Source organism: Leopardus geoffroyi, chromosome C3 (genome assembly GCF_018350155.1).
Source record: "Leopardus geoffroyi isolate Oge1 chromosome C3, O.geoffroyi_Oge1_pat1.0, whole genome shotgun sequence".
Taxonomy (NCBI): Eukaryota; Metazoa; Chordata; class Mammalia; order Carnivora; family Felidae; genus Leopardus; species Leopardus geoffroyi.
The window spans coordinates 90,624,185-90,636,299 of record NC_059338.1 but is presented as its reverse complement, the minus strand read 5'-3'; the positions used below and the strand labels follow the sequence as shown (position 1 = coordinate 90,636,299).

Below are 12,115 nucleotides of genomic sequence, written 5' to 3'. Positions count from 1 at the left end.
TCACCATGGGGCACAGGCCTTACGGGGGCAGGCCTGGCCCTTTATACAAGCTGCCTTTGATTTCCTTCATGCCGGAGATGGATGATGCAGAGGAAATTCATTTCTTTTTAAAGTGTAGAGTTACATCACAAGACTGTACAGTATTTCTTATAGTGTCTTTCCAATGTGGCTATCTTCAAAGGAGCTGGGCATCATTATTCCCGAGGCAGCAGCCAAGCTGAAGTACAGGGGAGAAATTTTCTGTTACTCCATGGAGCAGTACCACCTTCGGAGCAGTCAAAACCGCTCTCCACCTCAGGAGAGATGCCCAATGATGGAAATGGCACGGCGGCCCTTTTTTGAACGTGGGTAAGGGAGAGTGGTGAGGGAGAGACCGGGTTTGCTGCAGGAGTCAGCCAAGTAAAGCAGCGACCGGCCTCACTCCTCACCTGATTCACTGACGTTTGGACAGTGGCTGAGCTGAACCTCCCTCGCCTACTCTCAACTTCTCTTGGATTTTGGCATGTGCTGATTCACATCAGGCATGACACGACAGGTGTTTCAAGGCTTTCTTCCATCAGGAAGAAAGTTTGTATTTACCTCTTATATTTTTATGTTATTATGTTTTGCTTTTATTTCTTCTCAGCCTGCAGAAATCGTGAGTTTAAGAATGGGGGGCGGGGGGGGGGGCGGCTGGGAATGATTAGAATCAAAGAAACTTTGCCATTTGGCCAAAAGTATCCCTCAACCCATAGCTGCGATGCTCTGCTTTGCTCTTTTTCTTCGCTTGCTTTCCCCTCCACTTTCTTGCTTCTCTCTTTCTGCTTCCCTCCCTTCTTTCCTCTCCTCCCCTTCTCTCAACACTTTCAAAGAGTGCCCTAAACGGTGACAAACTTGCATGTGCTTCCCTTATGACTAAACCCCTGGGCCTCTCGCCAACCCCCCACAGATGGCCCCGAACTGCAGGCACCCCCGGAGGAGAGCCCCACGTGTGCTTGCAACGGCCAGCGCGCAGCGTGGTGGGGAGTGCCGGTGTCTCGGTCCTGGGGGAAGGCAAAGCGGCTTCCAGGAGGAAACGGGCGTTTCCTTCCCACGCGCTCGAGCGAGCCCTGGGTCCCGGCCCCGAGACTCCACCCTGCCCCTCCCGGCGCTTCGGGAAAAGCCAGTCGCCACACACAGGCACACGCAGGCCCCGGGGCCGCGCCCTAAGGAGAGCGGCACCCACGGCCAATTGCCATGGCAACCCCGGGGTTCGTTCCATTCCCCACCCAGCAGATCCCCCCCCCCCCCCCCGCCTCCCCTTGCAGGCCCTGCAGCCAACCCGCGCGAGCGCGTCCCGGGAACGCGCTATAAAACCTGCGCCGGTGCCGCCGGGGGACAGAGGCGGGCGCCGGACCTGCAGCGGGGCCAGCCGGGCCGATCTGGGGCGCCAAGTCTTGTCTCTTCAAAGCGGGAGGGAAAAGCCCGATCATGCAGAGTGTGCAGAGTCTGTCGAAGCGGTGCTTTTGCCTGGGTTTCCTGCTGCTCCACGTCCTGGGACAGGTGAGTGGCGCGCCCCTAAGCTGCGTCTGGTTACTTTGCCCTAATGAGTGGCCCGCGCCCGGTGACCGAGTGGCTCTGCCTTCGATCTTTCCTGCTGAGGGCTTTCTCCTCGTCCCGCCTGCACCAGGTCGCTGCGACCCAGCGCTGTCCCGCCCAGTGTCCCGTGCGGTGTCCCAAGACGCCGCCAACCTGCGCCCCCGGGGTGAGGGCCGTGCTGGACGACTGCTCCTGCTGTCTGGTGTGCGCCCGCCAGCGCGGCGAGAGCTGCTCGCTGCTGGAGCCTTGCGAGGAGAGCCGCGGCCTCTTCTGCGACCGCAGAGCGGACCCCAGCACGGGAACCGGCATCTGCATGGGTAATCCGGCCCCCTGCGCCTCCTGCCCTCTGCTCCCGCAAGCTGCCTTTTCCTCTCCTCCTCTTCCCAGAGGGTGACGTGCAAATAATAATAATGGTGATGGTGCAGTAGGTCATGTTTGTGGAGGGCTTACTGTGCGCCAGGTATGGTCTGGGGCGGGGCGGGGCGGGGTGCGGGTGCTTGCGGCTTTGGGGAGCCGCCAGAAGCCAGAGAGGAAACCTGCCCGCAAAGGTGAGAAGCATTCGTCACTTGCCTCTAGATAGAGGGGCAGCGGAGCAGAGTTTAGAGCCAGTGAAATCATTTCCTTTTGACATTTCCAAGGGGATGCTTGTGGGTGACGGGATTCTGGGATAACTCATATGCTCACAGTTCCCCAGCACGTTTGTTTTCACACCTGTAATGGTCCTGTTTGAGCTAAAACAGCCCCTGGTCTTCTGGGACCACTACGTAACCCCAGTTTGGACTGTGAATAAAATAGAATGCAGGCAACGGGCCAGTCCAGGCTGGTGAGACCTAATCGATGGGGGGGTCATTTTTCCACGTGGTGCACCATTTAGTCTGAGGCTGCCTGCATCCCTCCAACCCCACAAGAGGGATTGGAATAGCCTTCTCCTTTCTTCTCTAAGCTGGTGATGATTTATTGTGCTGGAGTGCCAAGGAATCCCAGCACCCTTCCCGATTTGACCAGTTAACCTGTTTGGAGAATACGAAGTGTACTTTTGTCTTTTTAATTCTAACCTGCTGGAATAGGAGAGGTCAAGGAGGTTCTAGCTAAATGACTTTATCATTGGGAGCAAGAGCTGTGGCACCTGGGGAGTGTCACTTCTTAGTTGTGCTCCTCTTTCTTCATCTGCAAAATAAGTGGCAGAATGAGATGGGTTTCTTCTTGCTCAGGGAGGCCTCCAAGAGGACATCTCTCTGCCAGAGATAGAGAAGAAACTAGGAAAAGAAGGACCCGAGGTTTGCATGTAGCTTTTCTAGCTGTGTTGTTGTTTATTCTCTCTGCCCTTCCCTCTGCGCCTTGCTCCCCTGACGCCCTAGCTGTAGAAGGAGACAACTGCGTGTTTGATGGGGTCATTTACCAAAGTGGAGAGACCTTTCAGCCAAGCTGCAAATACCAGTGCACCTGCAGAGATGGGCAGATTGGCTGTGTGCCCCGCTGCGAGGAAGACCTGCTCCTGCCCCAGCCTGACTGCCCAGCTCCCAGGAAAGTCGAAGTGCCTGGGGAGTGCTGTGAAAAGTGGATCTGTGACTCAAATGAGAAGGCAGAATTAGGAGGCCTTGCCCTTCCAGGTAAGATACTCAGGATACCTGACGGTGATCAGTGCCCAGGTTAAATGCAGGCAGGAGGCATGTATCCTCTTTGGGGATCTGCAATGAGAAACTGGCCTCAGTTTCTGCCCATTCGGTTGTGGATTCCAGATTGCCCACTGAGATCAAGCACATCACGTGTTGGAATCCTAGCCAAGTTGTTGAAGTATGCACACAGTTTCTCCTAAAGAGAACCTGCTGCATTCAGTGGTTCTTTTGAGCAAGGGGATTGATTTTGTCTTATTGGATGACTACTGTTTAGATTTTCATCTGCCCCCATTTGACCCTTAAAAACATCACAAAGATAAAAGTAAAAACTATAAATTATCACTCTTTTCTGGATTCTGTGTATTACCTTGGGCTCTCAAGTAGCATCCGTAAAGACTGCTACTTTTCCCTGAACCGGTATCACAGAGACATGTCACTTTTCCAGATGCTGGCGGAAGGGTGAAGGGTCTTTGTTTTGCTTTTCTTTTTGTTTTATCGTATAAAGGAAATTGTTTTTTGAAAAGAAAAATTCAAGAGTCAGGAGAGACTATTTTTGAAGTCATTAATCACCCAGATTATTTATACTGGCAGTACATGGAGCTTTACAGTTTTTCTGAGGTCAGAAATGATCAACCATGACCTACAGATAGGAAAACTGCCATGTAGAAGAGAGAGCCCCAAGCCATACATGTTAAGTGTTGGGACAGAACTTTTTGTAATCAAAGTCCAAGTGTCTATATCCCATAATCCAAACAACCAGTTTTACCAGTCTAGAGCAAAGTATTTCAAAGTATTGCCTTGAGTTGAGAGGTTCTAATTGCTCATCTAATTAAAATTCCATCATGATCCTTTCTCTGTACAAAATCGCATGTTGAAAATGCTACAGTTTATGGAATGGCTGTTGATGCTATACTGTTCTACATTCTTGAGACTACCAGGCTTCTTTAAGACAGTGTCTTCCAAGCTTCTTAAGGACAATTCAACAGTCCTTCTTCAAAGCTTTCTTAAAGGCCTACACTGTGCTGGTATTGTGCTACCTCTTTAGGGTTTATAAATACAGAGATCCAGTTCTGGCCCCTGAAAGCACCTGAGTTTAGTAGGTACAGAATTGAATGAACCCTCTTTCCAATGATGGTTGAAAGGACCACTCAGCAATCCCCGTGGTTTACTCAATATGGCCACCTTGATTTGTACATCCCATAGCCTACAGGACAGAAGCCACTGTAGGTGTTGCAGTCTCCGACTCTAGCATCAACTGCATTGAGCAGACCACGGAGTGGAGCGCATGCTCCAAGAGCTGTGGCATGGGTTTTTCCACCCGGGTCACCAACCGGAATCCACAGTGTGAGATGGTGAAGCAGACTCGCCTCTGCATGGTGCGGCCCTGTGAACAAGAACACAAGCAACCGACAGATAAGGTAGGAGCCTGGAGGCAGCCAGAGGAGGTCATGTTGCCTGATGGGCATCTGGGCTCTAGACAGTCACTGTGACACTGTGATACTTGTTGACTCGGGGGTCAGCTGTAGCTTGGGAGTGAGCCCCAGAGGAAAGGCAGAGAGGTTCCTGAAATGAGTGAGTTTACCTTCTTTTTCTTCCTTCTCTTTAATGTATTGAAATATCCCAAGCAACTCACAGCCGGTCCACAGGTAAAGAGGGTGGAGCCCTAGTTGAGAATGATCTGGCAAATATCACTGCATTCCTGGAGAAAAACTGGTGGCTCAGTTGCCGAGCACAGTTGATTTGAGAGAAGTGATTTCTGACATCAGTTTTCTTCACCCCTTTAGGCTTGATCTGCAGGAAGCACAGGATAGAAACCATGTCTTCCTTACTCAGCCCTCAGTCCCCAACATCCTACCTGTACATATTGTGTGCTTGATACACAATTGTGGACGAATAAATGAATGGGTGTCTGGGAATTATTTTCAGTATTTTAAAAAGTCTAGTGGGAATAGTATATTTGCCAGCATAAGGCGATATGTGCCAAATAAAATAGCACATTTCTTTCCTTTTTTGCTGGAATTATATCAACTCAGTATGTTAACACAGAGTATAAGGCATGTGGATCAGAAGCTCTGATTGGTTCCTGATGACATCACACGCCTTGTTACCAGAGCCCTAGATCAGATAAATTCAATACCCAAATTGAACCATTAGTTGGAAATTTGTACAAACTTAATGCTAAAATAAAACAGTTTCTAGCAATGAAAGATTTACATATCTGCACACTGAGGCAATATCATCGAATGCCTAAGGGTGCAACCCTGGAGCCAGACAGCCTAAAACCCTGGCTTACTCCATGAACTAGCTGTGGAATCTGGGTCCATTTTCTTAACCTCTAAGCCTCAATTCCTTCCCCCATATAATGGGACCGTCGACAGTACCTACCTCAAAGTTGTCATGAAGATTACGTAGAATGAATTTGTAAAGTGTCTGGGCATAGATTACTCTGTTAACATTAGGCACCATTACTTAACATTAGGCCTCATTTCCATTTGTTGCTAAAATGAGAGTCTCTAGTGGTCATATTAGTTAAATAGCTACTTAGCTATATGACTTGGAAGTCCATCCTAATTTATGTTTCTTCCACCAATTTTGAAATAACACCTAGAAGCATCTTATCTCTAAGATAAGCTAGAAGCTGCACCTTCCCACACTTAGGGGAATTCTATTTATATAGTTATTTGTTTATTTATTTATTTATGTAATGTGTATTTATTTTTGAGAGACACACACACACAGTGAGAGTAGGGGAGGGGCAGAGAGAGGGAGACACAGAATCCAAGCAGGCTCAAGCCAGAGCCTGATGCGGGGCTCAAACTCACGAACCATGAGATCATGACCTGAGCTGAAGTTGGACATTTAACCAACTGAGCCAGTTAATTATTTTTTTAATTAAAAATTTTTTTTTTATATTTTTATTTATTTTTGAGAGAGAGATAGTATATGAGCAGGGGAGGGGCAGAGAAAGAGGGAGACACAGAATCCGAAGCAGGCTCTAGGCTCTGAGCTGTCAGCACAGAGCCTGACGCAGGGCTCAAACTCATGAACCAAGAGATCATGACCTGAGCTGATGTCAGACGCTTAACCAACTGAGCCACACAGGTGCCCCACACACTTAGGGAATTCTAACATACCTGTTGCACAGTTATGTAGATTCACCCACAAAGCCACCTTTGTCTCTCTTTCTGTCTCTGTTCCCCTCTCCTGTCTGTCTCTCTGCTTCTCTCTCTCTCTCTCTCTCTCTCTCTCTCTCTCTCACACACATACACACACACACACACACACACATATCCACACACTCAGATGTTACTGATCTTGTACCCTTTTTTGTGGACATTAGCAAGAATATATGCTACACATTAAATATGAAAAGGTAAGAAACAAGAGACCCTTACTATTGTCAAGGACACACTTGCTTCTTTATTAAATAAGGCATTTCCATGTCATGCCTCTAAAATTTTGCTTTTTCTATTGTTTCTTTCGCCAAAATTTATATTTTTAATGTAACTTGCACCCAGTTTAATATTAAGAAGTATTATATTTGAGATACATACATTTCATAAAGATTCCAAAATTTATTTGGAATCTAGGGAAATACTAGCATAATAATCATTACTTCCTAACACCAAGAGATGTTTCAGTGTGCTTCTCAAAGACCAGCAGCAGCATCTAAGAACTCGTTAGAAATGCAAATTACTGGGGCTCACATCAGACCTATTGAGTCGGAAACCATGGATCTAAGGCCCAATAATCTATGTTTTAGCAAACTTTCTAGAAGATTCTGATGTACAATACAATTTGAGAGCCACTGATTTAAGAGAATCCCTAGCCTCAGCACTCCATAGCTGTGGGCTCTGCCTAAGAAGGTGAAAAGCAGAAGAGAATTGTGGCGAATTAGTATGTGAAGAAATCTAAGTGGAAAATAACCATAGAGTCAATGTCGTCCTGAATTATAAATATGGGGGGGGTCCTTATCAACCATTACTAATGGCATATTGAATAAATTCTCCACTTACCTTGACTTCATGGAAAATAACCTTAATATCTCATTGTCTTAGACATTCCTGAGGTTATAGTATATTAGAAAGATTGGGCTTGTGTCATTCATTCATTCACTAACTAGATATTTCTGGTGATGTTAACCCTGTGAGACTCCATTTACTCATCTGTGAAACGTGGGTAGTTGTCCCTTATGTGAATAACAGATCCTTGTAGGGGTGAATGTTGTTAATAAGGTTAAGTGAGTTAATGCTGAAAAGTATTTGAAACATTAGAAGGCGTGCAATGTTGCCAGGTATATTTCCTTTCTCTTTATAACACCTAAGAATGCATTGGATAAAAAAACATCAAAGACTGTTTCAGTGCCTTGAAAAAAATAGCTTTCTTTAGCCTATATACACTTTTACCCTCATCCTTATCAGCACAAGGTCAAAAGATGGTTGTGTACGATTAGGCCAGGTTTTCACATTCTAGGCAGGAAAGAAAATGAATCCAGGAAGCAATAAAGAACTGTACCTGTCTGAAAGGCAAAGGGTTTCCAAGAATCCCTTGGTTTATATATCATTGGCCAGAACTTTAGCACAAAGCCATTTCAAGCTCCCAAATACTCTGGGGAAGCAAATACTTTTACCTGACCAGATTATCCAAACAAAACTAATCTATGTCAGCGAAGAAGAAAGCACAATGGATATTGGGTAGGCAACTAGCAATTTATTCCGTATCCCTAAAATGGTCCCACAGAGGAATGGTAGCCATTCCATGAATTGCTCCTTTTCTTCTTTCTTAGAAAGGTAAGAAGTGTCTTCGTACCACAAAGTCACTCAAAGCCATCCACCTGCAGTTCAAGAACTGTACCAGCCTGCACACCTACAAGCCCAGGTACTGTGGGGTCTGCAGTGATGGCCGGTGCTGCACCCCCCATAACACCAAAACCATCCAGGTAGAGTTCCAGTGCTCCCCAGGGCAAATCATCAAGAAACCAGTGATGACCATTGGGACCTGCACCTGTCACAGCAACTGTCCTCATAACCACGAGGCCTTACTCCAAGAGTTAAAGCCAAACACCAGCAGAGGAGAAATGTAAGATGTGTTCCTTGAGGAGGATACCTAAAGAGGCAAAGTGTAGCTACCCAACATCAAATGAATATAAGAAAAATTAGGAAGAATTATTACTTTACCCCTGAGTCCTATGTATTGCCTGTAGTCATATGAGGTCAGTTATATCTGTCTTGTTTTTTTAATGAAAGATCTGATTAACTGTAAACTTGAAATCAAGTTAAGCTCAGGATAGTACTTAGGGGTGATTTACTTTTCTGTGGTATTGGCTACAAATGAAAATTTCTATAAATGTAAGAAATCAGATACATGTTTTTACTGTGTAGATGATCACATTACACTCATCTTACTTTGTTATACACTAGTGGAATGTCAAGAAAATGTCACTGTCACAAATGTCAGTGATGTTTAATATCATACTGAATACGTTGTCATACAAATATCTTGGCATATATCTTTGACTTGACAGGCCTCTGTAGAGCGCTCTTTTTGAGCAGCTCAACTCTGAACTTCCAAGTTCAAGATCCGAGGACACGTGTAGTTGTTCAATTTGAAATCCAGAGACCATTAGTCTTCTGTTTCGTTGCATACTAGGAAGCAGACTGTATCTACAGGAATGGAATGTTTGTTAGTTAAGTGGACTGGTGCGATAAACTTGCTCCATTTCACACGAGTTGACTCCTTTCCAAAGAAAGAAGCCAACAGAAAACTCTGCTTGATGCAGAGGAGACCAGGCCGCTCAGCCCTTCCATTTCTACACGCTGGAGGCTGCTGGAGCTCCCCACTTTTTCATTCAGAAGAAGCAGAACATATCAGCAGAGACTTTCTCACCTTACTGATGAGGAAACCGGGGCCCTCTGATGACTTTCAAATGTGCTGGTAGTAGATTTTGAAAAAGAAGAACAAAATCACCATGACCGTGGTGGTAAAATACCATAAATTTTATGGGAGTTCAGAATTATTGTAGACATGCCCAAAACTTATCCTTGGGCCCTAATTATGCAAACTCACAAACAAGATATATGTGTATACATATGTGTATCTAATTTGTCAAGCTATAAGATAGCCTGCAAACTTAAATGTATACATCCTTTTAATGTCACCATATGTGTTCAGCTTTTCTCTTTTAAAGTATTTATATGTAAATTATACATTTTTTAATATTCTTTTTACTTTCTCTATTTGTCAGACATCACTAAATAAACACGATTTTATCAGTGTGTGACTATGCCATTACTTATGGGCTTATGAGTTGTTCATTGAAAATATAAACAATGGATGGACCTAGAGAGCACAGTGCTAAGTGAAGTAACTCAGACAAAGACCAATGCCATATGATTTCACTCACATGTGGAATTTTGGGAACAAAACAACGAAAAAAAGAGACAAACAAAAGAAGCCAGACTCTTAAATACAGAGAACACACTGGTGGTTGTCAGAGGGGATGTGAGTCCGGGGTTGGGTGAAATAGATAGAGGGGGGTAAGAGCACACTTCTCGCGATGAACACTGAGTAATGTAACGAATTGTTGGCCCCTTATATTGTACACCTGAAACTAATATAACACTATATGTTCATTATACTTCAATATTAAAAGGAAAATATAAGTAAAATTAAAATTAACAAATTCAATCATACACCAAGTGACAGCATCTATTGAAAGCAATGTAGCTATTTTTAGATGAGCTTGCAATGTCTTAGCAGCAGGGAAGCAAAAGACAGTTCTTGCTGAGTTAGGTGATCTCTATTGCTAAGGCCTCAGATATTCTCCACACTATTTACTCAAGCCAACATCTTGAGCCCTAATATTTTTTTCTGGACAACCTGCTAGACACATCTGTGTATTAAAAATTAAACATGGATCAAACAAAACTTGCCTCTCTGGCTTCATTCTCTAGTCAAAGGGCTCTCCATCCTCCCAATTACCCAGCTTAAACCACCAGCATTATCTCGATCAACCTGCTCTTACCTTGTGCCCAGAAAAGCATATATCCAGGGGCAATGCAAAGCCCAGCAGGGACAGGGGCTGCCATCTGGGCAGGGTGAGGGTCAGAATTAATATAACCTTTATGTTAAAGTCCTGGTGGATGCAATGGGTCTATAGTTCTCTCATAATTAAAAAAAAAAAATCATATTCCCAACTTTACTTCCCCTTACCTGCAGCCTCCTTCCTTACCCATTTATCTAGGATGTTTCTATTTGTCCCTTAAGATAGATTGGAAAGCCAATTGGATTTCTAGAGTTTAGTCAAAGGAAATTATTAAGGATAGCTAACATTTACTGCACACTTACTTTGTGCTGAGCACTTACCTTCATTAACAGCCTTTAATTTCCCAGTGGCCCTGTGAAGTAGACACTCCTCCCCATGTTACACATGAGTAAACTCAAAAACTTTTAAACATATGGATCTAGAACTCAAACCAAAGTCCTTTTGTTTCTACTTTATCACGTGGATCTGTCAAAGATAATCTATCTATGAGGCTGCTCAGTCCAATATTGTCCATAATGGCAAGATGGGGACATCCAAAGGTCCAATGATGTAGATTTGTTTAGATAAATCCCCGTACAGCCATTATGATGAAGAACAAAGTTACCTTTAAAATTAAAATGTCAGAAAATACTTACATCCCCAAAAAAGGTGTAGAACTATGAAAAAAAGTGGGTTTTGTTCAAGAATATTTATGGACACAAATGTAAAGAGAACTAGAGACAATGGGCAGTAAAGCAGTATAGTGTTATGCCAAGTTGGGCCCTTTATTTTCTTGTATTTTCTTTTTTTAACTGAAAACATACCTTTAAGAGCAGGGGGGTGGTGGTCAGGTGGTGAGGGGGAAGGGCAAAGCTAAATTCAGAGATCCCTTCAAGCAAAGTTCCCCTCCTACCTCTACTCATTGAGTTGGCTGCCCTTTCCCACATCCAAAACACTTGTTAGGGCATTCATTTTGTTCATTCAAAAAATACTTACTGACTGCTTCTGGGTGCCTAGCATTGTTTTAAGTTCTGGGAATATCGCCATCAGTAAAAGAAACAATAAAATAAACAAGTTATCTCTCCTCCCTGGAATTTCCATTCTCCCTGTTGGCACAAGCAGGCAAAAAGCAGTAAACGGTCAAAGAAGATGAGTATCAAATAGTGATAAATAAATCCTAGAAGATCATCAAAACAGGGTGAGCTAAGAATTTCTCAGTGGCCAATTTAGCTGGAGGTGGCAAGGAAGCTCTTTCTGAAGAGGTAACATTTCATCCTAGATCTGAATGACCAAGATTAGGAGAAAGAATCTGCAAAGCAGAAGTAACAGCTAGTGCAGAAAACCTAGTGTCAGGAATAAGCTTGTAGCTTCATTACAGAAGATCTGCATGGCTTGAGTGTGCAAGGGGAGATAGGAATGATGTAGGCTTCCCTCTACCATCATAATCTCACAGTCTTTTACAACCAATTCTTTAAATTCCTTTACACTGAGCATCTTGAGGCCAGCATCTTAGTCTTCTTTGTATCTGCCCCAGTATCTGGCACACGGTAGGACTTCACTATATATCTATTAAACGAATGAATGAATGAATGAATGAACAAAAGGTAGAAATTTCTTTGAAATAAATGTTAGGCTTTTAAACTATCAATTTCATTATTACTATCACTTGGAGAGCAATCCCCCACTCTCTGACACACACAAGCACACATGCAGGCATGCAATCCTGAAATAACTGAAGACATTTGAAAAAATGTGATCTGATCTACAAATATCTGTTAAGTCCAGAATGTTCTAGTAATACAGCAAGGAAAGCAACATTTACTGAGCAGGGTTGAAGGCTGCAGAAAGAGTGCAGGTTTGGGAGCTGTTCAAGCCTGGGTTTGAATACCAGGCCTACTCTTTCCTAGCTGTGGGATAT

The 12,115-nt window shown here is 44.2% G+C and overlaps 1 protein-coding gene across 1 annotated transcript; it reads left to right on the top strand.

Moving 5' to 3' along the window:
• The first annotated feature begins 1,154 nt into the window (after positions 1-1,154).
• On the top strand, positions 1,155-9,448 carry CCN3 (cellular communication network factor 3). The gene is made up of 5 exons (XM_045453838.1): positions 1,155-1,521; positions 1,649-1,874; positions 2,916-3,167; positions 4,377-4,591; positions 7,960-9,448. Exons 1-5 carry the CDS (start codon positions 1,450-1,452, stop codon positions 8,254-8,256), a joined length of 1,062 nt encoding a protein of 353 aa, XP_045309794.1. The 5' UTR covers positions 1,155-1,449; the 3' UTR covers positions 8,257-9,448.
• Positions 9,449-12,115: the final 2,667 nt, after the last annotated feature.

Excerpts from the sequence above, each read along its gene's own strand:
- CCN3 (XM_045453838.1), top strand. The coding sequence starts at position 1,450 with ATGCAGAGTGTGCAGAGTCTGTCGAAGCGGTGCTTTTGCCTGGGTTTC. Across the intron at positions 3,168-4,376 it reads AGGAGGCCTTGCCCTTCCAG|CCTACAGGACAGAAGCCACT; the intron begins GTAAGATACTCA and ends TACATCCCATAG. Across the intron at positions 4,592-7,959 it reads ACAAGCAACCGACAGATAAG|AAAGGTAAGAAGTGTCTTCG; the intron begins GTAGGAGCCTGG and ends CTTCTTTCTTAG.